Source organism: Nicotiana tomentosiformis, chromosome 4 (genome assembly GCF_000390325.3).
Source record: "Nicotiana tomentosiformis chromosome 4, ASM39032v3, whole genome shotgun sequence".
Lineage (NCBI taxonomy): Eukaryota > Viridiplantae > Streptophyta > Magnoliopsida > Solanales > Solanaceae > Nicotiana > Nicotiana tomentosiformis.
The window spans coordinates 93,614,383-93,639,653 of record NC_090815.1 but is presented as its reverse complement, the minus strand read 5'-3'; the positions used below and the strand labels follow the sequence as shown (position 1 = coordinate 93,639,653).

General features: G+C 41.4%; 1 protein-coding gene across 1 annotated transcript; it reads right to left on the bottom strand.

Moving 5' to 3' along the window:
• Positions 1-555: 555 nt before the first annotated feature.
• Positions 556-1,625, bottom strand: LOC104095326 (abscisic stress-ripening protein 2-like). Its single transcript, XM_009601427.4, has 2 exons — positions 1,353-1,625; positions 556-870 (listed from the first exon to the last, which is right to left on the bottom strand). Exons 1-2 carry the CDS (start codon positions 1,503-1,505, stop codon positions 685-687), a joined length of 339 nt encoding a protein of 112 aa, XP_009599722.1. The 5' UTR covers positions 1,506-1,625; the 3' UTR covers positions 556-684.
• Between the last annotated feature and the right edge of the window lie 23,646 nt (positions 1,626-25,271).

Sequence of the window (25,271 nt, the reverse complement as noted above, 5' to 3'; positions counted from 1 at the left end):
GCTTAGTAGCTTGGATTTTTGCTGTCAGGAGACCCAAGGTAGATCTGATGGCGTCTACAGACCCTGGAGTCTCTTCCTAGTTTTATCATTTACTGTTTCTTACTTCAAAACAGTGTATTTTCCCTTTTTAGACTCTATTTGTAGTAAATCATAGTAGCTCGTGAGTTGTGACTCCAGATCCGGGTGGTAGTAATTAATGAAGTTTTTATATTATTCCGCACTCGCCGTATTCCATTTTTGCTTATTTGTTGTTATTTACTGAATTGAATAAGGATTGGCTTGATAATTTTCTAATGACGGTTTGCCTAGCAAGTAGAATGTTAGGCGCCATCACAATCCCGACGGTGAAAATTCCGGGTCGTGACAAATTAATAGTTCTATAAGTCAATAAAAAAATTCTTTACGTTATTAGTATAGATGATAAGTTATAAATTATTGTATTAACTAGTTAAACGATAAACAAATGCACACAGGCGCAGCATACCCATTTATTACGCCACTCAGAAAAGCAACTATATAGAAGGTACGTAGTTCAACAGTGAATCGGGAGGAAAGTAAAAAACACACATGATTATTTATGGAAGCATATATCTACTAGAGAACATTACAGTAGGAAAACACAATTATACTCCATACAGGAAAGGGAAAGCAACAGCAGAATTAAAGGTCAAAAACCAATGTAATTTAGAAGTGGTGGTGGTGGTGCTTTCCTCCCTCAGCTTCTTTTTCTTCTTTCTTAACATCCTTCTTGTCGTGGTGCTCATGAAATGCATATCCACCAGCTCCAACTGCAGCAGCTGCTGCTATTTCTTCTTCTATCTTGTGTTTGTGTGCATGCTCTGGATCTTTCTTTGCTTCATGTTTCTCATGCTAAGATGTTTATCACCAAAACCAAAGGAATTAACATTAGAAAGAAAAGTTAATATTGACGTAGAGACAAATTTCAAAAATTAGTTATAAAATATGTAGAGTGACATACGTGATGGTGGGAGTTCACGCTTAAAACTACTACTATGAGCTAACTAATATCAGCATTTAACTATGACTACATTTCATTTTATAATTATAAATGGTAGAAACTTTAATTCCTTTGAAAATTTATCCTTTTACAAAGAATTTTAAGTTATATACACATCGTAAAAAAAATACTATTAGTGCAACGCTATTACTCTAATTTAATACATGTTACTATATCAAACTTGATATGAGATCTACCTATTGTTGTAAATTAACTTAACTGAAAAAACTTCAGAGAAAAATAATCTTTCATGATCAGATACAATTTAAATAGAAGAAAATAAGTTTATGAAATTCTGTCTCTCAAATATATACTATAAAAACATTATATTTACCAAGGCGTAGACACCAGCAGCAGCAGTGCCAAGTTCACCAATTTCCTCAAGATGCTTATGGTGTTTGATTTCCTTTTCGTAATCGACGGGGCCGCCTTCTTCCTCCTTGTCCTTGTGGTGGAAGAGGTGGTGGTGGTGCTTCTCCTCCGCCATGAGTTTGGGTGGCACAGTTTGCGAAGAGTATCAAATGTAGTATGAAAATGATGTCGATTGAGAAAGTGGGTGATGCTTGATACAATTACGTTCTGGGAATGTTACCCTAGTATTGCTCTATTTATAAGCGATTAACTAATCGAGGACATGGTCCAAATTAAATATTAGCTGATATATTCAGTATTAATAATTGTGGAGGATGTGGCACTTTGATAGTCATACAACTGCTATAATTTATGAGTTTAACTTCTAAATCTTGACCGCGTCAAATAATTTTTACATATTAACTCACCTAAAAGATAATTATAGATATCGTTCATGATAAGTGGGATTAATAAATTGAAAAAATGCATGTAACTTGTTATAAAGCCAAAAGTACATTGATAGTGTAAAGACATTTAATTTCACACTATAATATATATATATATATATATATATATATATATATATATATATATATATATATATATACACACACGTTAAATTCATGCTTTTTGTATATGACTGAGATTTTTAAGTTTGATTTGGAGAGGAAATAAAATTTATGAACATTTTTGTTTTATCAATTAACCGCACAAAATTATAGATGAAGGCTTGTTGGCTAAACTAGACACAAGCTGATGACTAATCATAGTTAGCTTGTAGACTTAACTGTAGAGTGTATAGTTAGGTTGTTAAATGTATGGTTTGGTAGTTAGACGTTAGTTATGGTTATTTGGTAGTTGGTAGTTATTTACTGTATATATACACAGTGCACATCGAATAGAAATTAAACGAACAGATTCCAATTTCATTTCTCTCGATCTGTTCTTCTTCTCTCTCAAATTCTCTCTCACTACTAGAAATTCGGTAAAAACCGACCAAAAAAATCGACCAACGTTGGTCGGTAATGGCCAAAAATCGACCAAAACGCAACCATATACGTGTGGACGGTATTTTTGTGGTCGGAAAGGCATACCGACCAACTTTGGTCGGTCAATTAAATTCAAAAAAAAAAAAATATTGCAAAAAAAACCGACCAAAGTTGGTCGGTTTTTTTCGACTAAAGTTGGTCGGTATTTTAATTGTGTAATAAAAGATTCACTATCTGGGAATCGAACCAGGGTCTGTACTGTGGCAGGATACTATTCTACCACTAGACCATTGGTACATTTTATTTTAAGACTGTCTTTTATTTGATTTATACTTTTTAATTGTATTTTCGCACGAAAATAACCGACCAAAGTTGGTCGGTTTTATTAAAAAGTAAAATTACCGACCAAAGTTGGTCGGTTTTTTTAAATGACCGGCCGAATTAACCGAACAATTTTGGTCGGTTTTTTAAATATTAATTTTTATTTAATTTAATTGAAAAACCGACCAAAGTTGGTCGGTTTCTTGAAATATAAATTTCGCGGGACTCAAAAATAGTTTCCCGCATTTTTGCGCCAAAGAAAACCGACCAAAGTTGGTCGGTTACGTAAAAAAAAATTTAAAAAAAAATATTTTGAAAAACCGACCAACTTTGGTCGGTTTTTTGACCGACCAAAGTTGGTTGGTCGACCTTGGTCGGTTTTTGCCGAATTTTTAGTAGTGTCTTCTTTATGGATATATGTATATCTAAGCTCAACTCTCTCTCTCTCTCTCTCTCTCTCTCTCTCTCTCTCTCTCTCTCTGACAGCCATGGCACCTAACATAGTATCAGAGCCGCCAACGTAGATCTACATCGCAATTCTAGTTTCTCTCTATTCTTCTCAGAAACTTCGATTCAACAATTTCTGGTTGAATCATCGTAGAGTTCGTCTGAGCTATAAGGAGCTAGGGTTTGTGAATTGAGTGAAAATGTCTCAGAATTGTTCACTACAATTGTTCTGTGATTTTGTTGCTGCTAGAAAATGGCAATTAGAGATGAGTCAAGTCCCTCAAGTGGTGTACTTGTTCCTCCTACCACAAGAAATGATAATTTGGGTACTGGTACCACGAGTTTCCCAACAATCGATCAGAATTATCCACTATTCTTACAGCCAACAGACACCTCAGAGAGTACATTGATATCTCTTCAACTTACTGGATCTGACAATTATACCCTATGGAGTCGTGCTATGAGGATTGGTCTTTTAGGTAAGAGAAAATTAGGCTTTGTTGATGGTCGATTTCCTAAAACTAGGTTTGAACCTGAATTACATGACCAGTGAGAAAAGGTTAATATTGTTGTTCTATCATGGATCATGAACTCTCTTAGACCATGCCTATTGAGTAGTGTCATGTATGCTTCTGATGCTCATTAGGTTTGGGAGGATATCAAGGAAAGATTTGATAAAGTCAATGGTTCTAGAGTTCTATATCTTCATAGAGAAATTCATAGTCTGACCCAAGGAACCATGACATTGCTGATTATTTTTCTAAACTAAAAGATCTGTGGGATGAATTTGATTTTTTTTTTTTTTTTTTTATGCACTCATGTCTTGTCCCGGTTTCCCTTGTCTTGAATCTAAGAAATATTCTCAGCATTTTGAAGCTCATAGATTACTGTAGTTTCTGGTACGCTTGAATGAAACCTATTCTCAAGCTAGAAACCAAATTATGATGATGTCTCATATGCCTAGTATCAAATTCTCTTCTTGTTGATCAATAAAGTCAGAGAAGTCTTGCAACCTGTCAACAGTCTATACTAGTTACTGAAGGGATAGAAAGTACAACATTGTATAGCAATAAAGGGAATGGAGCTTCAGGTGGTAACTATAAGTTCAAGAAAGGTTAGGTCCAATGTGAATGTTGCCATTGCAAGGGACATACCAAGGAGAATTTCTACAAACTTCATAGGGTATCTACCTGACTTCAAGACCAAAAGGAAAGGACATGCATATACCCCTAGCCTATATGCCAATGGTGCCTTGTAACGACCCGGCCGGTCGTTTTGAGAGTTAGATCCCCGAACCCCTATTAACTGTTTTCCCCATATCTACTTCTGCTATTGTGACTTGCCGGGATGATTGGTTTTGAGTTTCAGAGTATTTTGGGACCCTTACTCCCTAAATGAGAGTTTAAGTCTTAGAATTTGGACCATAATCGGAACTGTATAAATACGATTTCGGAATAGAATTTCGTCGATTCCATTAGTTCTGTTGGGTGATTTTGGGGGCTCGTAGCTCATTTAGGCTTGAAATGGCGAAAGTTAAAATTTTAGAGTTTTGGACCGGTAGTAAAAATTTTGATATCGGGGTTGGAATCCAATTCCGGAAGTTGGAATAGGTCCGTAGTGTTGAATATGACTTTTGTGCAAAATTTGGGATCAATCGGACGTGGTTCGGTTGGTTTCAACATCGGTTGTTGAATTTGGAAGTTTCAAGTTCTTTAAGTTTGAATCGGAGGATGATTTATGATTTTAGCATTGTTTGATGTGATTTATGGGTTCGACTAAGTTCGTATGATGTTTTAATACTTGTTAGTATGTTTGGTTGAGGTACCGGGGGCTTCAGGTGTGTTTCGGATGCTCAACGGGTCATTTTTGGACTTAGAGAAGTAGCAGACTTTTCTGGTTTTTGTTGCAGAAGTTTGTTCTTCGCGTTCGCGAAGGTGTGGACAGTGGAAGCATCGCGAACGCGAGGAGTAGGACACGTTCGCGAAGAGTGTTTTCTGAGTGTGAGGTTTTATTCTTCGCATTCCCGAAGGGGAGGACGCGAACGCGAAGGTATGGTCTGTGTGTGCATCGCGAACGCATGAGTGTGTCGCGTTCGCGAAGAGGAGTGAGGCTATTGGGGACCCCAAGTCCTTGTTCTACGCGTTCGCGAAGTGGTGGTCGCGTTCTTGAAGGTCTGAGCTGGTAAATCTTCGTGTTCGCGAAGGGTTAAATTTGTGGGCAGTCGAGTTGTGCTTCGCGAACGCGAGGGACCTGTCGCGTTCGCGAAGAAGAGAGGTCTGGACAGAAAGTTTAAGTTCAGAAAATGGGACATTTTCCATTTTTAACGATTTGGATCTCGGATTGAGGCAATTGTTGGGAGATTTTAAGAGGAAACAACGGAGTAAGTGTTCTTAACTCAATATTGATTAAATTACCCGAATCCATGGTTGTTTTTATCATTTAATTGGTGAATTAAGTTGGAAAAGCTTGAGAACCCTCTTGGATAAATTTGAGGATTTGAGGACCGAATTATTATCGGAATTTAGTAATTTTAGTATGGTTAGACTCGTGGTGGAATGGGCGTTCCTATTTTGTAACTTTTACCCGATTCCGAGACGTGAGCCCCACGGGCAATTTTTGAGTTAATTTCGGAATTTTTGTTAAAGTGTTGATTTCATTAATTAGATGAGTCTATTTTGGTTGTATTTATGATATGTAATTTCTTTTGGCTAGATTTGGGCCATTCGGAGCCGGATATTCGTGGGAATGGCATTGTGACCGATTGATTGAGCTTGGTTCGAGGTAAGTGGCTTGCCTAACTTTGTGTGGGGAAAATCCCCTTAAGATTTGGAACTATTGTAATATGTGAGCGTCGTGTACGTGAGGTGACGAGTACGTACATGGGCTAGTTGTGGAAAACCCCGATTTTCTTCGTGAACAACAATAGGTTTTTCCTGTTATTTTGAGTTATACCATTTTAATGAGTACTAACCTATTTTCATTCTTAATCTAGTTATTCCAATATGTGTAGCTATCATGTTTAGTCTAATACAACATGTCTACGTGTCTTAATTGTTTATGTGAATTATGTGCAGCATGCTTAGTGAATTTCCTGCATCTTCCCAGACTGGCACTTAGTCTAAATTGTAAGAATTTCGTGATGTAGTTGTATTTATATCATTCGCGCTGCATATTTACTTTGGGAGTACGGAACGGTATTCCAAGAGATCCTCCTGTCTTGCATATTTACTTTGGGACTACGGAACAGTATTCCGGAAGATCCCCCTACACATTTATGTTTGGGACTACGAGACGGTATCTCGGGAGATCCCCTATTATGATTTTTGTGTACTGAGTTGTTACATTCTATGATTTCATTGTTGTTAAATTTCAGCCTTTATTTTATTGCGGTATTACACTCTATATTGTTTTTATTATATATTTTCCAGTAGGGCCCTGACCTAACCTCGTCACTACTCGACCGAGGTTATGTTTGGCACTTACTAGGTACCGATTGTGGTATACTCATGCTACTCTATGCACATGTTTTTCGTGTGTAGATCCAGGTGCACCTTATCAACCGCACTATCAGTGAGCCGGGACAGCTTTGGAGACTTCAAGTTATATCTGCCGCGTCCGCAGACCTCGGAGTCCCCTTCTACTCTTTCTCATGTCCATTATCTTCTGTATTTTCCTTATTAGATTCTAATGTATAGAGACACTAGGTTTTTTCTTCTGTAATTTGTGATTTACGATGTTCCGGATTTTGGGATTTATTGTGTATTTTGAATAGTTAGTTAACTTTATATTTTTATTTCACTATTCCACAAAAGAAAAATGTTAGGCTTACCTAGTTGTAGAGACTAGGTGTCGTCACGACGTCACACGGAGGGAAAATTAGGTCGTGACAAGTTGGTATCAGAGCTCTAGGTTCATAGGTGTCGTGAGTCACAAACCGATTTAGTAGAGTCTCGCGGATCGGTACGGAGACGTCTGTACTTAACTTCGGGAGGCTATGAAACTGTTAGGAAAATTTCACTACTTTGATTCCTTGTCGTGTGAAAAAATTGTTGACTTCAAATATTATAAACTTTTGTATTCTATTCTCTCACATATGGTGAGGACACGTACAAGTGGATCTGATGACCAGGTACCCGCGCCCCCTGCTAGAGCCGCGAGAGGCCGGAGCCGGGGTAGAGGCCGAGGACATCCACGTGGTGCAGCCAGAGCACCCGCACGAGCTGCTACAGAGAAGACCCCAGTAGCTCAAGCTGGAGGGCAGACACATGAGATACATGTTCCTGCACCAGCCCTCCAGGAGACTCTAGCCAGTTTCTGAGCATGTTCAGCACCTTAGCTCAGGTTGGATTGATTCCACTTGCTCCTGCCACATCTCAGGCCCGGGGAGGAGCACATACTCCCGTCGCCGGTACTCCAGAGCAGCGGGTTCAGGTCGCCCAGGTTCCAGAGGTTGTACCAATGTAGCCGGTAGCTCCAGCTCAGCCCGAGGTTAGGGCAGCAGCTTCTAAGGTGGAGCAGCTCAGACTTGAGAGGTACAAGAAGTACCACCCACCTACCTTCAGCGGATTGGCTACAGATGATGCTCATGGTTTTCTGGAGGAGTGACATCGTATTCTTCGTACTATGGGTGTAGCGGAGACGAGTGGGGTTTTTTTTTACTACATTCTAGCTTAGAGGAGTAGGCTATCAGTGGTGGCGTGCTTATGAGTTGAGTAGTCCGGCTGAGGCCGCTTCACTTACATGGACTCAGTTCTCGGATATGTTTTTGAGAGAGTATGTCCCTTAGAGCCTTAGGGACTCATGGCGCGCGGAGTTTGAGGAGATGTGCCATGGTGCTATGACTGTGTCAGAGTATGCAGTCCGCTCCAGTGATTTGGCCCGACATGTACCGGCCTTGGTTGCCACAGTACAAGAAAGGGTTCGACGATTTATTGAGGAACTCCACCCCAGTATCAGGATAAGTATGGCCAGGGAGTTGGAGATGGATATTTCTTATCAGCAGGTTGTGAGTATCGCCAGGATATTGGAGCGCATGCTTACCCGGGATAGAGAGAAGAGGGAGGCCAAGAGGTCTCGATAGACTGGTTCTTATTCTGGTGCTCGTGTCCCAATATCTCGCTATGGTAGGGGTTATATGTGCCGCCCCGTTCATTCAGCTCTCCCAGCCGCCAGTGGTGTTCCGGCTCCTTCTAGACCCCAGGAGCCTTATTATGTACCGCCAATTTCTAGTGTGCCTCCTGCATGGGGTGTTCCTAGCAGCCAGCCCAGCAGACCTAGCCCGAGCCAGTCACAGCAGCCACGCCCTCCAAAAGCTTGTTTTAAGTGTGGCAACACTCTCCACATGGTGAGAGATTGCCCCAGGATTAGGAGGGGTGCACCTCCACAGACTTTTCATCCACAGCGTGCTCCACCGGGTCCTCAGGCTATGATTACAGCACCAGCTGCCACCCCACTTGCTCAACCATCTCGAGGTGGAAGTCTCCCTAGAGGGGGGAGGCCAGGCCAGATATTATGCACTTCCTGCTCATACAGAGGCAGTTGCTTCTAATTCTGTGATTACTGGTATTGTTCCGATCTATCATAGAGATGTGTCGGTATTATTTGACCCAGGCTCTACATATTCTTATGTGTCCTCTTATTTTTCCCCGTATTTGGGCGTATCTCAGGATTCTTTGAGTTCCCCTATTTATGTTTCTACTCCTGTGGTAGATTCTCTTGTTGTGGACCGCGTGTATCGGTCGTGTTTGATTGCTCTTAGTAGTTTTGAGGCCAGAGCCAATTTATTATTGCTCATCATGGTAGACTTTGATATTATTTTGGGCATGGACTGGTTGTCGCCCCATTATGCTATTCTTGATTGTCATGCTAAAATCGTGGCGCTGGCTATGCCAGGTTTACCCTGGTTAGAGTGGAGAGGTACCTTAGAGTATACTCCCACCAGAGTTATTTCATTTCTTAAAGCAAAACGAATGGTTGAGAAGGAGTGTGACGCATATCTAGCTTATGTGAGAGATGTCAGTATTGATACCCCTACAGTGGAGTCAGTTCCAGTAGTGAGGGACTTTCCAGATGTGTTTCCAGCTGATCTTCCGGGCATGCCGCCCGACAGAGATATTGATTTTGGCATTGATTTATTGCCGGGCACTCAGCCCATCTCTTTTCCTCCATATTGTATGGCTCCTCCTGAATTGAAGGAGTTGAAAGAGCAGTTATAAGAATTGCTTGATAAAGGCTTCATTCGGCCCAGTGTGTCACCTTGGGGTGCTCCTGTCTTATTTGTGAAGAAGAAGGATAGTTCTATGCAGATGTGTATTGATTACCGCTAGTTGAACAAAGTCACAGTGACGAACAAGTATCCATTGCCTCGTATTGATGACTTATTTGATCAATTACAGGGTGCCAGAGTGTTTTCCAAGATTTATTTACGTTCAGGTTATCATCAGTTGAAGATTCGGGAGCTAGATATCCTGAAGACTGCTTTCAGGACCAGATATGGTCACTATGAGTTTCTTATTATGTCTTTTGGGCTAACCAATGCCCCAGCAGCTTTTATGCACTTGATGCACAGCGTGTTCCAGTATTATCTTGACTCATTCGTCATTGTATTTATTGATGACATTCTGGTATACTCCCGGCGTCGGGAGGATCATGAGCAGCACCTGAGGACTGCACTTCAGATCTTGAGAGAAAAGAAGTTATATGCAAAATTTTCAAAGTATGAGTTTTGGCTAGACTCAGTGGCATTCTTGGGTCATATAGTATCAAGTGAGGGGATCCAGGTGGATCCGAAGAAGATTGAAGTAGTGCAGAGTTGGCCTAGGTCGTCCTCAACTACAGAGATCCGGAGTTTTCTTGGTTTGGCGGGGTATTGCCATCGCTTTGTAGAGGGATTCTCATCTATTGCAGCACCTATGATAAGGCTGACCTAGAAGGGTGCTCCGTTCAGGTGGACAGAGGAATGTGAGGAGATCTTTCAGAAGCTCAAGACAGCTTTGACTACAGCCCCAGTATTGGCATTAGCTATAGGTTCGGGGTCTTATACTGTATATTGTGATGCATCGCAGATTGGTCTCGGTGCGGTATTGATGCAGGACGGTAGGGTGATTGCCTATGCGTCCAGACAGTTGAAGGTGCACGAAAAGAACTATCATGTCCATGACCTTGAGTTAGCAGCTATTGTTCATGCCTTGAAGATATGACAGCATTATTTGTACGGTGTTCCTTGTGAGATTTACACCGATCATCGGAGTTTGTAGTATCTGTTTAAGCAGAAAGATCTTAACTTACGTCAGCGGAGGTGGTTGGAGCTACTTAAGGATTATGATATCACTATTTTGTACCACCCTGGGAAGGCCAATGTGGTAGCCGATGCTTTGAGTCGTCGGGCAGAGAGTTTGGGGAGTTTAGCATATCTACCAGCAGTAGAGAGGCCATTGGCGTTGGATGTTCAGGCCTTAGCCAGCCAGTTTGTGAGATTGGATATTTCTGAGACGAGTCGAGTATTGGCTTGTGTGGTCTCTCGGTCATCTCTTTATGATCGTATCAGGGAGCGTCGGTATGATGACCCCCATCTGCTTCTCCTTAAGGACACGGTCTAGCACGGTGATGTTAAGGAGGTTACTATTGGAGATGATGGTGCATTGAGGATGCATGGCAGGCTATGTTTTCCCAATGTAGATGGTGTTCGTGAGTTGATTCTTCAGGAGGTTTATAGCTTGCGGTACTCCATTCATCCAGGTACCGCGAATATGTATCAGGACCTGAGGTAGTATTATTGGTAGAGGAGGATGAAGAAAGACATAGTAGAGTATATGGCTAGATGTCTAAATTGCCAACAGGTGAAGTATGAGCATCAGCGACCGGGTGGGTTGCTTCGGAAGGTAGAGATTCCGGAGTGGAAATGGGAGCGGATCACTATGGACTTCGTTGTTGGTCTCCCATGGACTCAGCGGAAGTTTGCTGTAGTTTGGGTAATTGTGGACAGGCTGACCAAGTCAGCTCATTTCATTCCTGTGATGACTACCTATTCTTCCGAGCAGCTAGATCGAATCTACATCCGTGAGATCATCACGCTTCATGGCGTACCGGTATTTATTATATCTGACCGGGGTACGCAGTTTACATCACGGTTCTGGAGAGTTGTACAGCATGACTTGGGTACTCGAGTTGCGTTGAGCATAACATTTCACTCTCTGACGGACGGGCAGTCCGAGCGCATTATTTAAATATTAGAGGATATGTTCTGTGCGTGTGTGATAGATTTTGGGGGTGCTTGGGAGCAGTTCTTGCCACTTGCAGATTTTGATTACAACAACAGTTATCAGTCTAGCATTCAGATGGCACCGTATAAGGCTCTATACGGTAGGCGGTGTCGGTCCCTAATGGGTTGGTTCAAACCTAGCAAGGCCAGATTATTGGGTACGGACTTGGTTCAGGATGCCTTGGAAAAGGTGAAGGTGATTCAGGATAGACTTCGCACAGCCCAGTCCAGACAGAAGATTTATGCGGATCGGAAAGTTCGTGATGTGGCATTCATGATTGGAGAACAAGTCTTGATCCGGGTTTCGCCTATGAAGGGCATTATGTGGTTTGGAAAGAAAGGCAAGCTGAGCTCAAGGTTCATTGGTCCATTTGAGGTGTTGCGTCGAGTTGGGGAGGTTGCTTATGAGCTTGCATTGCCTCCCAGTCAAGCAAGACTTCATCCGGTATTCCATATTTTTATGCTCCGAAAGTATCACGGCGATCCGTCCCATATGTTGGATTTCAGCTCAGTTCAATTGGACAATGATCTATCTTATGTTGAGGAGCCAGTGGCTATTTTAGACAGGCAGGTTAGAAAGTTAAGATCAAAGAACATTGCTTCCGTGAAGGTTCATTGAAGGGGACAATCGGTCGAGGAGGCGACTTGGGAGACCGAGCAGGATATGCGTAGCCGTTATCCTCATCTTTTCACCACTTCAGGTATATCTCTATGCTCGTTCGAGGACAAACAATTGTTTTAAGATGGGGAGGATGTAACGACCCGGTCGGTCATTTTGAGAGTTAGAGCCCCGAACCCCTATTAATTGTTTTCCCCATATCTATTTCTGCTATTGTGACTTGCCAGGATGATTGGTTTTGAGTTTTAGAGTATTTTGGGATACTTAGTCCCTAAATAAGAGCTTAACTCTTAGAATTTGGACTGTAGTTAGAACTGTGTAAATACGGTTCCATAATGGAATTCCGTCGATTCCGTTAGCTCTGTTGGGTGATTTAGGGCTTAAGGGCATGTCCGGAATGTGTTTTGGGGGCTCGTAGCTCATTTAGGCTTGAAATGGCGAAAGTCGAAATTTTGGAGTTTTGAACCGATAGTGGAAATTTTGATATAGAGGTCAGAATCTGATTCCGGAAGTTTGAGTAGGTCCATAGTGTTGAATATGACTTGTGTGCAAAATGTGGGGTCAATCGGAAGTGGTTTGGTTGGTTTCGACATCGGTTGTCGAAATTTAGAAGTTTCAAGTTCTTTAAGTTTGAATCGGAGGATGATTTGTGATTTTAGCATTATTTGATATGATTTGTGGGTTCAACGAAGTTTGTATGGTATTTTAGGACTTGTTGGTATGTTTGGTTGAGGTCCCGGGGGCCTCGGGTGTGTTTCGGATGCTCAACGGGTCATTTTTGGACTTAGAGAAGTAGCAGATTTTTCTGGTTTTTGTTGCAGAAGTTTGTTCTTCGCGTTCGCGAAGGTGTGGACAGTGGAAGCATCGCGAACGCGAGGAGCAGGACGCATTCACGAAGAGTGTTTTCTGAGTGTGAGATTTTGTTCTTCGCGTTCCCGAAGGGGAGGACGCGAACATGAAGGTATGGTCTATGTGTGCATCGCGAACGCGTGAGTGGTGTCGCCTTCGCGGAGAGAAGTGAGGGTATTGGGGACCCCAGGTCCTTGTTCTACGCGTTCGCGAAGTGCTGGTCGTGTTCGCGAAGGTCTGAGCTGGTAAATCTTCGCGTTCGTGAAGGGTTAAATTTGTGGGCGGTTGAGTTGTGCTTCGCGTTCGCGAAGAAGAGGGGTCTGGACAGAAAGTTTAAGTTGAGAAAATGGGACATTTTCCATTTTTAAAGATTTGGAGCTCGGATTGTGGCGATTGTTGGGAGATTTTCATAGGAAACAATGGGGTAAGTGTTCTTAACTCAATATTGGTTAAATTACCCGAATCCATGGTTGTTTTTATCATTTAATTGGTGAATTAAGTTGGAAAAGCTTGAAAACCCTCTTGGATAAATTTGAGGATTTGAGGGCCGAATTGTTATCGGAATTTAGTAATTTTGGTATGGTTAGACTCGTGGTGGAATGGGCGTTCCTATTTTGTAACTTTTACCTGATTTCGAGACGTGGGCCCCACGAGAAATGTTTGAGTTACTTTCGGAATCTTTTGTTAAAGTGTTGATTTCATTAATTAGATGAGTCTATTTTGGTTGTATTTATGATATGTAATTGCTTTTGGCTAGATTTGGGCCATTCGAAGCCGGATATTCGTGGGAAAGGCATTGTGACCATTTGATTGAGTTTGGTTCAAGGTAAGTGGCTTGCCTAACTTTGTGGGGGGGGGGGAATTCCCTTAAGATTTGGAACTATTGTAATATGTGAGCACAGTGTACGTGAGGTGATGAGTACGTAACGGTATTCTGGGAGATCCTCCTGTACTGCATATTTACTTTGGGATTACGGAACGGTATTCCGGGAGATCCCCCTATACTGCATATTTACTTTGGGACTACGGAACGGTATTCCAGGAGATCCCTTTGTCTTGCATATTTACTTTGGGACAACGAAACGGTATTCCGGGAGATCCCCCTGCACATTTACGTTTGGGACTACGAGACTGTATCTCGGGAGATCCCCTGTTGTGATTTCTGTGTACTGAGCTGTTACCTTCTATGATTTCATTGCTGTTAAATTTCAACCTTTATTTTATTGCGGTATTACACTCTATATTGTTTTTATTATATATTTGCCAGTAGGGCCCTGACCTTACCTCGTCACTACTCGATCGAGGTTAGGTTTGGCACTTACTGGGTACCGATTATGGCGTACCCATGCTACTCTCTGCATATGTTTTTGGTGTGCAGATCCAGGTGCACCTTATCAGCCGCACTATCAGTGTGCCGGGACAGCTTTGGAGACTTCAAGGTTTATCTGTCACGTCCGCAGACCTAGGAGTCCCCTTCTACTCTTTCTCATGTCCATTATCTTCCGTATTTTCCTTGTTAGATTCTGATGTATAGAGACACTAAATTTTTTCTTCTATAGTTTGTGATTCACGATGTTCCGGGTTTTGGGATTTGTTGTGTATTTTTGAATAGTTGGTTAAATTTTTATTTTTATTTCACTATTCCGCAAAAAACAAATATTAGGCTTACCTAGTTGTAGAGACTAGGTACCGTAACGACATCACATGGAGGGGAAATTAGGTCGTGACATGCCTCTAGTGTAGACTTTACTGAAGGGGATACTACCCACAGGAACACTCAACCACATTGTGCCTATCAACAAAACAAAGGAGGATATTTTTGTGTTTATCCAGAGTAGCCAATTACCTATCCACAATAGCAGATTCCTAATTTTGGACCTCCTCCTCAGTCTAATTCAACTCTTGTTTTCTTTACTAAAGAACAATATCAGCAAATTCTTCAGTTGTTGTCAAAGGGGAATGAGGAAGCTTCACGATCATCTAGCAGATTGGCTACAATAGGTACTCTGATTGCCTTAATGACATAAGAACTGGATCACAGACACCGGTGCTTCAAATCATATGACCTCTATGACATGCTTAATTCACACAGTTCAAATAACAAAGCAAATAAAAATACAGTTCACTCACCAAATGGGGAGATGGTGTCTGTCCCTCATAAAGGGGAAGCTATTGTTCTTAAATATCACACTATATCTAATGTGATGTACATACCAGACTTTAAGTAAAACTTGTTATCAGTGTCTCAACTCACCAAGGAGCTTCAGTGCTTTGTTGCCTTCATCTCTGGCTTATTTATTTTTCAGGATCTCTACAGTGGTCAGGTGAAGGGGATTGGTAGGATGAATCATGGACTATATACTCTACAAGGAGAAGGGCTTCATAACTCCTCAACACAGTCTGCTGGAAGATGTATCAATACAGTTGGTGTTTCTTCTGGTTCTGAGCATAGTTCTAGCTCTAGTACTACTAATAATTCTAGTTCCTGCTCATCTAGTAATTTGTGGCATAAGAGGTTGGGCCATGCTCCTATAAATATAATAAAAAGACTCAATGTAATCAGTGATGTGAAGGTATGTACTCATGAACATTGTTTTGTGTGTCCCTTAGCTAAGCAATCCAAATTGTCTTTTCCTCTGAGTAATTCAACTACTAAATCTGTATTTAAATTGGTGCATTGTGATTTTTGGGGACCCTACATGGTGCCAACTTATGATGGAAAGAGATTTTTTGTCACTCTAGTTGATGACTACTCTAGATATACTTGGATATTTCTTGTTAACTCTAAGTCTGAAGTTGTAGTAGTGTTGAGAGACTTCTTAGTTAAAGCAAAAACTGTGTTCTCTACTGGTGTAAAATACTTGAATACTGATAATGGAAGTGAGTTCTTCAGCAATGAACTTACATCTTTGTAAACCACTCTTGGGATCATATATCAGAGTTCTTGTGTATACACTCCATAATAGAATTGAGTTGTGGAAATAAAGCACTGAACAATACTAGAGATGGCAAGGTCTCTCAGGTTTCAAGCTTCTATTCCTCTAAGATTTTGGGGTGAGTGTGTCACTACAGATGTCTATCTTATTAATCGACTTCCTTCTAAGGTAATGGGGTACAAGACTCATTTTTAGATGCTTTATTTGCATCCTCCTTCAGTGCAACACTTAAGAGTCTTTGGGTGCTAGTGTTATGCATCCAGTCCTAAAGTGCATGACAAGTTTTCACCAAGATAGTTCTCATGGGATATTCATCCACTCAGAAGGGATATATCCTGTATGATCTATCCTCAAAAACCTTCCTAGTCAACATGAATGTTACAGTTCAAGAAGACATCTATCACTTTAAGCACATTAAACAAGTCAGCAATCCCTTGTTTCCTGTGCTGAAGTTTGTTCCTTCTGCTCTTGACAACTCAATTATGATGAGTGTATCAAACACAAGGAATCAAGTGGGGATAAGCAGCTTGAAGATCCCAGCAGCTATCAGAGATTGGTGGGGAGACTATTGTATCTAACTATGACCAGACCTGATAATGCTTTTGTATTACATGTATTAAGTCAATACATGCACTCTCCTAAAGTATCTCACATGGAAGCAGCCTTAAGGGTAGTGAGGTATATCAAAGAAGCTCCTGATATGTGTTGATTATGCCTACAGGAGATGCTAAGCAGCTCACTGCCTACTGTGACTCTGACTGGGGAGCATGTGTAGAAACAAGAAGATCAGTTACTGGGTACCTAGTTAATATTGGGAATTCTTTGGTATCCTGGAAATCCAAGAAGCAGAGCATTGTCTCAAGAAGTTCTGCAGAATCTGAGTATAGAAGCACGGCTGCTTGTGCAGCAGAAATCACATGGCTGGTAGGCTTGTTTAATGAACTTGGAGTCAATATTCAAATGCCAGTAAAGATGATATCAGACAGCAAAGCTGCAATACAAATAGCAGCTAATCCTATATTACATGAGATGACAAAGCACATTGACATAAACTGTCACTTTGTGAGAGAAACAATACGACAACGACTATTACAAACTGAACATATAGCTACAGAAGATCAGCTAGAAGACTTGTTTACCAAGAGTTTAGGAAATGCACAACATGATCATTTGTTGAACCAGCTTGGAGTTGAGAACTTGTTTAGAGCATCAGCTTGAGGGGGAGTGTTGGCTAAACTAGACACAAGATGATAACTAACCATAGTTAGCTTGTAGAATTAACTGTAGAGTGTATAGTTAGGTTATTAAATGTATGGTTTGGTAGTTAGAAGTCAATTATGGTTAGTTGTTAGTTATTTACTGTATATATACACAGTGAACAGCGAATAGAAACAAACAGATTCCAATTTCATTTCTCTCGATCTGTTCTTCTCTCTCAAATTTCTCTTTTTCTAAGCTCAACAATCTCTCTCGTTGACAGCCACGGCAGCTAACAAGGCTCAAGAATTTCAAATTGATTAATTACCTTTAGATTGTCTCTACAACAATACATCTAATTTTTTAGATCTTAAACGTGTTAGCATATGTTCAAATATGTAAATGATTAAACAAATTATGAGATTCGAGCAAAAGGCCTTATGACTTAAGGTTCTTATAATGCAGTTACAAGGCCCAATGGTAATTAATCTTGACTTCGACCTTCGGGTTTAATTTGTTGCAATTTTCTCCAATTCAGTCCCGATGTTTCTTATCTTGTAGACCTTAAGTTTTTTTGTTTCTTGGACATTTCTTTCCTCTAAATATTACTTTAAGCAACCACATTCTCTTTATATAATCAACAAATTAATTGTAGTTATGTATGGGTAAAATCGGGGACAAAGTTTCTCCTGATTCCCCGATGAGAGAACGAAGGGGAAGCACGATCGATGTGAATATAATTGAGGTCAGGAACCCCTCATATCGAGACTGGAAAGAATGAACGATGTATTAGAGATCGGATATGGTAAGGCAACTTACCCTGAATCAAGTATGGCTTATGTACCTTAGGAGACACGATGAACGGTTGTACATGATGGATAGAGGGCCGTAATATTCTCCCTCAACCAAATTTTATGACATGAATCTCGTTCGATGTTCATTATAGATCAACAATTACCGAAAACATAAGATTTGTACCTTTCTTTAGACTTGTACTAGGATTGAAATTCTCCTACTATATAAAGAGAAAGTTTTTCTTTAGTCTGATACATTGTAACATACATTTCATGACAATAAAAAGTTTACTTTTATCTTCTAGATATTTTTCAAAGCATTATTCACTTGTTTTTTTCTACACCACGATCGGGCTTGTACCGAGGGTCCGATCGAGGACGCGTTCCATTGTTCAATCTTAGATCAGGCTTGGTCATTACATTATGATTGGTTTAATCATTTATTTTTGTTTTTAATTCATCTATCTGTTATCCTTAATTATTCGTATTGAATTAAACTATGTATTCTTTAAACCACGTACTTGTTACTCATTTTGGGGTAAACATTTTGGCGCCCACCGTGGGGCTAAGGATAATAGTGGTGATTTGATACGAATCTCCATAATATACCCTATTTTACCCTTGTTCTTTGAAATCTTAAATTCCAGGTTAGCCTAAGAATGTCAAACTCTCAGTCTGCTCACCTGAATGTTAATGCAGAGTCAGGACATCACGGCGAAAATAACAATGTGGTGCCCAGTAATGATGTGGTTCCTTCCGATCTCAATGGTGTCCCAGCCTCCGACCCAATCGATGCTAACTCGCAGGCGGCCATCAACATTAATTTGCCAACTGATCCCGAAAATAGTGTTCGCGGGGGACCCCGACCTACGGCCCGAGAATCTCCCGAGGATGAAGGTGATGGAGTGAGCCTACAATTGATTTTCAAAATATTTCAGGCTCAACAAGCGGCAATAGCACAATTACAAAACCAAAGTCAGGTCCCTAACAAGGTCGAGCCCGAACAATCCCGGGAAAATGCTCGAAATAATGAACAAGTTGACGTGAGACCAGGTGAAGCCGAGCCCAGAGAAACTTCAAAGGTAATGAAGATGCTCGAAGCATTAACAAAACGGGTGAAGTCGGGCGAGAAAAAGATTGAGGCCAACGACAAGAAGGTGGACACATACAACTCCAGGGTCGATCAGATTCCAGGGGCACCTTCAATATTGAAGAGACCGAATTCCAAAAAGTTTATCCAGAAGCCCTTCCCCCCGAGCGCGACACCGAACCGATCCCGTAAAGGTTTAGAATGCCCGACATTCCCAAATACAATGGGACTACGGATCCAAATAAGCATGTAACCTCTTATACATATGGAATCAAGGGGGACAACTTGGTAGATGGCAAAATCGAGTCGGTGCTATTGAAAACGTTTGGGGAAACTCTGTCCAAGGGGGAAATGATATGGTATCATAACTTGCCTCCCAATTCTAATGACTCATTTGCTATGCTTGCATATGCCTTCGTAAAGGCCAATTCTGGGGCCATCAAGGTTGAGACTGGTAAGTCAGACCTTTTCAAAGTCAAACATAGAGATAACGAGATGCTCAGGGAGTTCGTGTCAAGATTCCAGATGGAACGGACGGATATGTCACCAGTTACGGATGATTGGGACATTCATGTATTCACTCAAGGGCTCAACCCCAGAAGTTTCATGGCCTCTCAACAACTAAAATAAAATTTGGTGGAGTGTCTAGTGGTGATGAGGACGATCAACTCGGGGCTCCTTCTGGATCTATTTACCCCGTTCGAACAGATGATAGATCTAAGATAGTCATTGAACAGGAGCCAAGGCCGGTCCGAGATCGATATCAGCCATACATCACAGATCAGAGGGGAAACACATTAGGGTATCACCTAACTAGGAATGAGAAGAGAAGTGATCGAGGGCCGAGCAGTTGAGGCCTGATGAGCAAGAGTATTTTTGACAAGTCGTTTGGGAGTAGAGAAGTACCAATATTATCGAAATACAGTTTCAACGTGGACGCTACAAGCATTGTGTCGGCCATAGGGTGTATCCAAGAGACCAAGTGGCCCCAACCATTGCAGTTTGACCCTTCGTAGAGAGATCCTAATCTAATGTATAAGTATCACGAAACTCACAGTCATAGTACCGAAGACTGCCAACAATTAAGACAAGAAGTTGCTTAATTGTTCAATAACGGGCACCTCCGATAATTCCTAAGTGACAAGCCAAAAACTACTTCAGAAATAGGGACGCCAACAAACAGGTCGAACAAGAGGAGCATCGGCACGTGATCAACATGATCAATGGGGGAGGTGAAGTCCCCCAAGGGCTAATGACAAAAATCACTAAAGTATCTAGTACGACGGAAAAACACACCCTGGATTACGTTCCGAAAAGAGTTATCTCGTTCAGCGATAAAGACACTGAGGGCATCGTACAGCCTCACAATGATGCACTGGTAATATCTATACTTATTAATAAAACTTAGGTTAAATGTGTGTTGATTGATCCAGGTAGCTCGTCCAACATCATCAAATTAAGGGTCATATAGCAACTAGGGTTACAGGATCAAATTGTACCAGTGGTCCGGGTATTAAATAGGTTAAATATGGCATATGAGACCACGAAAAGAGAAATAACTTTGCGGGTAAACATTGTCGGGAAGACCCAAGAAATGAAGTTCTACGTGATAGAAGGATATATGAGGTACAACACTTTATTCGGAAGGCCATGGGTCCACAACATGAGGACGGTACCTTTAACCTTACACCAAGCGCTGAAATTTCCCATGCTGGGGGGAGTCAAAATGGTCTACGGAGAACAGACGGCCGCAAGGGAAATATTTTCTTTCGATGAAGTGATCTCGGTGCCTGTATTCTCGACATTGAGAAGTGAGGAACCGACCGAAAAAGAAGAGACTAAATAGGAATCAATGATGTCGGCCTCAGCCGAATCAAAGAGACATGAAGAACAAGGACCGGACGATGAGGACAATTATGGTGTCCCTATATCATTCATAGCTCCCGATGACACCGACACCACCAAATCAACGGTCAAGGATTTGGAGCAAGTTATATTAATGTAGCACTTACCGGATCGAAAGGTATACCTAGGCATGAGGTTAACCCCCGAGCTCAGGGAAAAACTTATTAATTTTCTTAAAGCTAACATCGATACTTTTTCTTGGTCCTATTTAGACATGACGGGAACCCCGCCAGAGGTAACCACTCACAAGATGAGTTTGGACCCAAAGTTCCATACGGTCAAGAAGAAGAGAAGGCTATAGTCTGAGATCAAACATGCGTTCATCAAGGAAGAGGTATCCAAACTTCTAAAAATAAGTTCCATCCGAGAAGTTAGATACCTGAATTGATAGGCTAACGTTGTGGTAGTACCTAAAAAGGAAATAAACTGAGAATCTGTGTAGATTATAAGAATCTAAACAAAGTATGTCCAAAGGATTCTTTCTATTTGCCTAACATCGATCGGATGATCGACGCGACGGTCGGACAAGAGATACTCATCTTTCTCAATGCCTACTCTGGTTGTAACCAAATTTGGATGGACCGGGACGATCAAGAAAAGACTTTTTTCATCACAAAGTTAGGCACCTACTGCTATAACGTAATGCCATTCGGATTAAAGAACGTCGATTCCACCTACCAACGCCTAGTAAATCGGATGTTCGAATAACAAATAGGAAAGTTAGTGGAGGTTTATATTGACGATATGTTAGTCAAGTCCCTGTGATCAAAGGACCATTTGAAACATTTGTAGGAAACTTTCAAATTATTAAGGAAGTACAATGTGAAGCTAAACCCAGAGAAATGCGCATTTGGGGTCGGTTCGGGCAAGTTTATTGGGTTCATGGTATCTAATAGTTGAATAGAGATCAACCCCGACAAAATAAAGGCCATAGAGGACATCACCGTAGTCGACAACGTCAAGGAGGTTCAAAGACTAATCGGGCAGAAATGCTCCGTCTCGCCGTCACGCCTATTGATTTTCCGCAATTCCAGCAGTCTCTTTCTTTCAATGCTTTCTTGATAGTTTCGTGTGATTGTCATTGCTTCAGCACGGTTGTGCTGTTTATTATGTTTAGGAATGAAACCTTAAGGAGATATTTTTCTCATAAAAATGTCTCACGCTGCCTTTGAAAAGTCGGCATGTGACAGGAAAGCTGCATTAGGCCGGTTCATCTCGAGATCATCAGATAAGAGCCATTGGTTGTTCTCACTATTGAAAAAGAAGAACAATTTTTCTTGGACTCCGGAATGCCATCAAGCTTTGGAAGATCTCAAGAGATACCTGTCAAGCACCCCTTTTCTACACACTCCAGAGGCAGACGAATGGTTGTACCTTTACTTGGCGGTTTTCGAGGTGGCGGTAAGTGGTGTCCTAATCCGGGAGGAAGAAGGTACACAATTTTCTATTTATTATGTTAGTATAATCCTAGGCGATGCCGAAACAAGGTATACTCACCTAGAAAATTTAATGCTCGCCTTACTAAGCGCTTCGAGGAAACTAAAATCATACTTTCAATGCCACCTCGTATGTGTCGTGACCTCTTACCCGCCGAGGAATGTCATGCATAAGCCCAAGCTCTTAGGACGGCTGGCCAAATGGTCCGTAGAGATAAGTGGGTATGATAGCGAGTACAAACCCCAAACTGCCATAAAGTCTCAGATTTTGGCAGACTTTGTGGCCGACTTTATGCCAGCCTTGATACCCAAAGTTGAAAAGGAATTGTTGCTCACTTCGGGGGCTAATTCGGGGATCTGGACCTTATTCACAGACAATGCCTCTACCACGAAGGGGTCCGGGCTCGGTATCGTATTAAAGGCACCCACGGGCAGCGTTATTAGACAATCTGTTAGAACTGTAAAATTGACTAACAATAAAGCCGAGTATGAAGCTATGATTGCAGGTCTAGAATTGGCTAAGAGACTCGGGGCCGAAGTAATCAAAGCCAAATATGACTCCCTCATCGTCATAAATCAAGTCAAAAGAATGTTCGAAGTAAAAAAATAACGGATGCAGAGATACTTGGAAAAATTGCACGTAACCCTATACCAATTCAAGTAGTGGACTCTGCAACACGTACCTCGAGATCAAAATAGTGAGACCAATGCACTGGCTAACTTGGGATCGTTTGTCGACTCCGGTGAATTCAATTTGGGGGCAGTGGTGAAGCTAATGAAATCGGTGGTAGAATAAGGTCACGTCGAAGTAAACTCGACAAGTTTAACATGGGATTAGAGAAACAAGTACATAGACTACCTGAAGACAGGAAAATTACCATCGGATCCCAAGGAATCGAAGGCCCTATGCACCAAAATTGCCAGGTTTAGTTTAGTCGAAGGGAAATTGTTCAGAAGGTCTTTCTTCGGCCCACTGACTAGATTCTTAGGTCCAGGAGAGACCGAATATGCCATAAGGGAAGTCCACGAGGGCACTTGCAGGAATCATTCGGGGGTGAAATACTTGGTTCGAAAGATTAACAGAGCTGACTACTACTGGAATGAAATGGAGAAAGATGCAAAAGAGTTCGTACAAAAATGCAATGAATGCCAAAGACACGCCCCAATGATGCATCAACCGGGAGAGATGCTTCACCCGATCCTGTCGCCAGGCCATTTATGAAATGGAGAATGGATATCGTTGGTCCTTTGCCATAGGCACCTAGCAAGCCCCAATACATACTGCTCATGACCGATTAGTTTTCAAAATAGGTCAAGGCTCAGGCGTTTGAGAAGGTCTAGTAGAAGGAAGTCATCTACTTCATCTAAGATCACATAATATGTCGATTTGGGATACCAGCCGAGATCGTTTGCAACAATGGAAAAATATTTGGTCAGCAACAAGGTAAGAAAGTTTTTCGAAGACCACAAGATTAAGAAGATATTATCAATTCCCTACCACCCTAGTGGGAATGGACAAGTGGAATCGACAAACAAAACTATACTCCAAAATCTGAAAAAAGATGTTCAAAGAGAAAGTGGAAGGAAATCTTGCCTAAAGTCTTATGGGTATACCGTACAACTTCAAAGTCGAGTACCGGGGGCGACCCCATTCTCCCTAGTCTATGGAGAGAAAGACTTAATGCCAGTCGAGATGTGGGAACCGAGCCTCGGGTTCTGGTATACTACCGAAGTGTCAAACAACAAGGCCTTGACCACGGGCCTGGAATTATTGGACGAAAGGCGCGAAGCCGCCCTGGTCCGATTGGCCGCCCAGAAGCAGCGAATAGGGAGGTACTACAATCGAAGAGCCAACCTTCGACATTTTCAAGTTCGATACTTGGTGTTGAGAAAAGTAACACTACACACCAGGAACCCAAACGACGGAAAATTGGGCCCGAATTGGGAATGATCATATAGAGTTGCCGGAATAACCGACAAAGGCTCGTATAAACTTGAATCGGGAAACGGTGTATAACTACCGAACAACTAGAACGTGTCACACTTAAAGCGGTACTACTGCTAAGGTATGAACTCAATTCTCTTTTTTAATTTCGTTATATTACGGACTAACTTATGTAGGTACTCGGCCAAGGCCAAATGTGGCTATTAGGTCTGAAAGCACATGTTGTACTCTTTTTTTCTTGAACTGATTTTGTCTCAAAGTGTGTTTTTCGGCAAGGTTTTTAACGAGAAAATAGTAAAACGTGCTACCTAAGTTTCGAAGACTGACCTTAAACCAGAATTGTTGATCGTTTGCACCAAACCAATAGTATTCGAGCCCTCATGAATTTGGCCTCGAATACTTGTGGCCATTACCCCTAGGTTAAGATCTTTAGAAAGGAAATATTTTATATGTCAAAAGCCAAAGCTTGGTGGTTAGGTTTTATTATAAGGGTCAAACGGTCAATTGAACTGTGCCCATATAGCCTGTTGTAGCCACGGCAAAAGCCTTATGCGCCTCTGACTATGTACTCTACTTATAAAACAATGAAATAAATCGTTGCTTTCTTCATACTTTATTACTATGCATTTCACTTCGTCGATGCCTCACAACGTATCCTAAATCTTAAAGCCCACGGCTACATCGACTCGGGGACTGTCGTCCAATAAAAAAAATCGGACGGACCAGGCTATTGAATCCTGGAGGTATCAAGCCTATTAGGAAGTGCCCGAATATGAAAGGCTACGGCCACCTTATAATGGCTCGGAGACGTCCGAAGTCTGTACTCAGAAAGTAAGGCCCTTACATATAGTCAAAGCCTATTAAAAGAGTTACCCTCAGCAAAAATATCATCGTATATGACTAAACCACTTAAACATCTTAAAGGCCTTCGATCGAAGCCATGAGTAATTTGGCGTTGCCATTGAAATCGGGCCCTATTTGGACCTCAAAAGAACGGATGCTCTAGATTACGCTTGATTATATGTTAAGGCATTAGGGATGATATAAAATGGCAAAAAAATGCTAAAGAGTAAAAACACTATGTTCCCAAAGGGAAAATTTTATATACATGTCT

Bases quoted from the DNA above. Each gene is read 5' to 3' on its own strand.
- LOC104095326 (XM_009601427.4), bottom strand. From the start codon at position 1,505: ATGGCGGAGGAGAAGCACCACCACCACCTCTTCCACCACAAGGACAAG. The intron at 871-1,352 runs GTAAATATAATG...TAAACATCTTAG, and splicing joins CTGCTGGTGTCTACGCCTTG to CATGAGAAACATGAAGCAAA.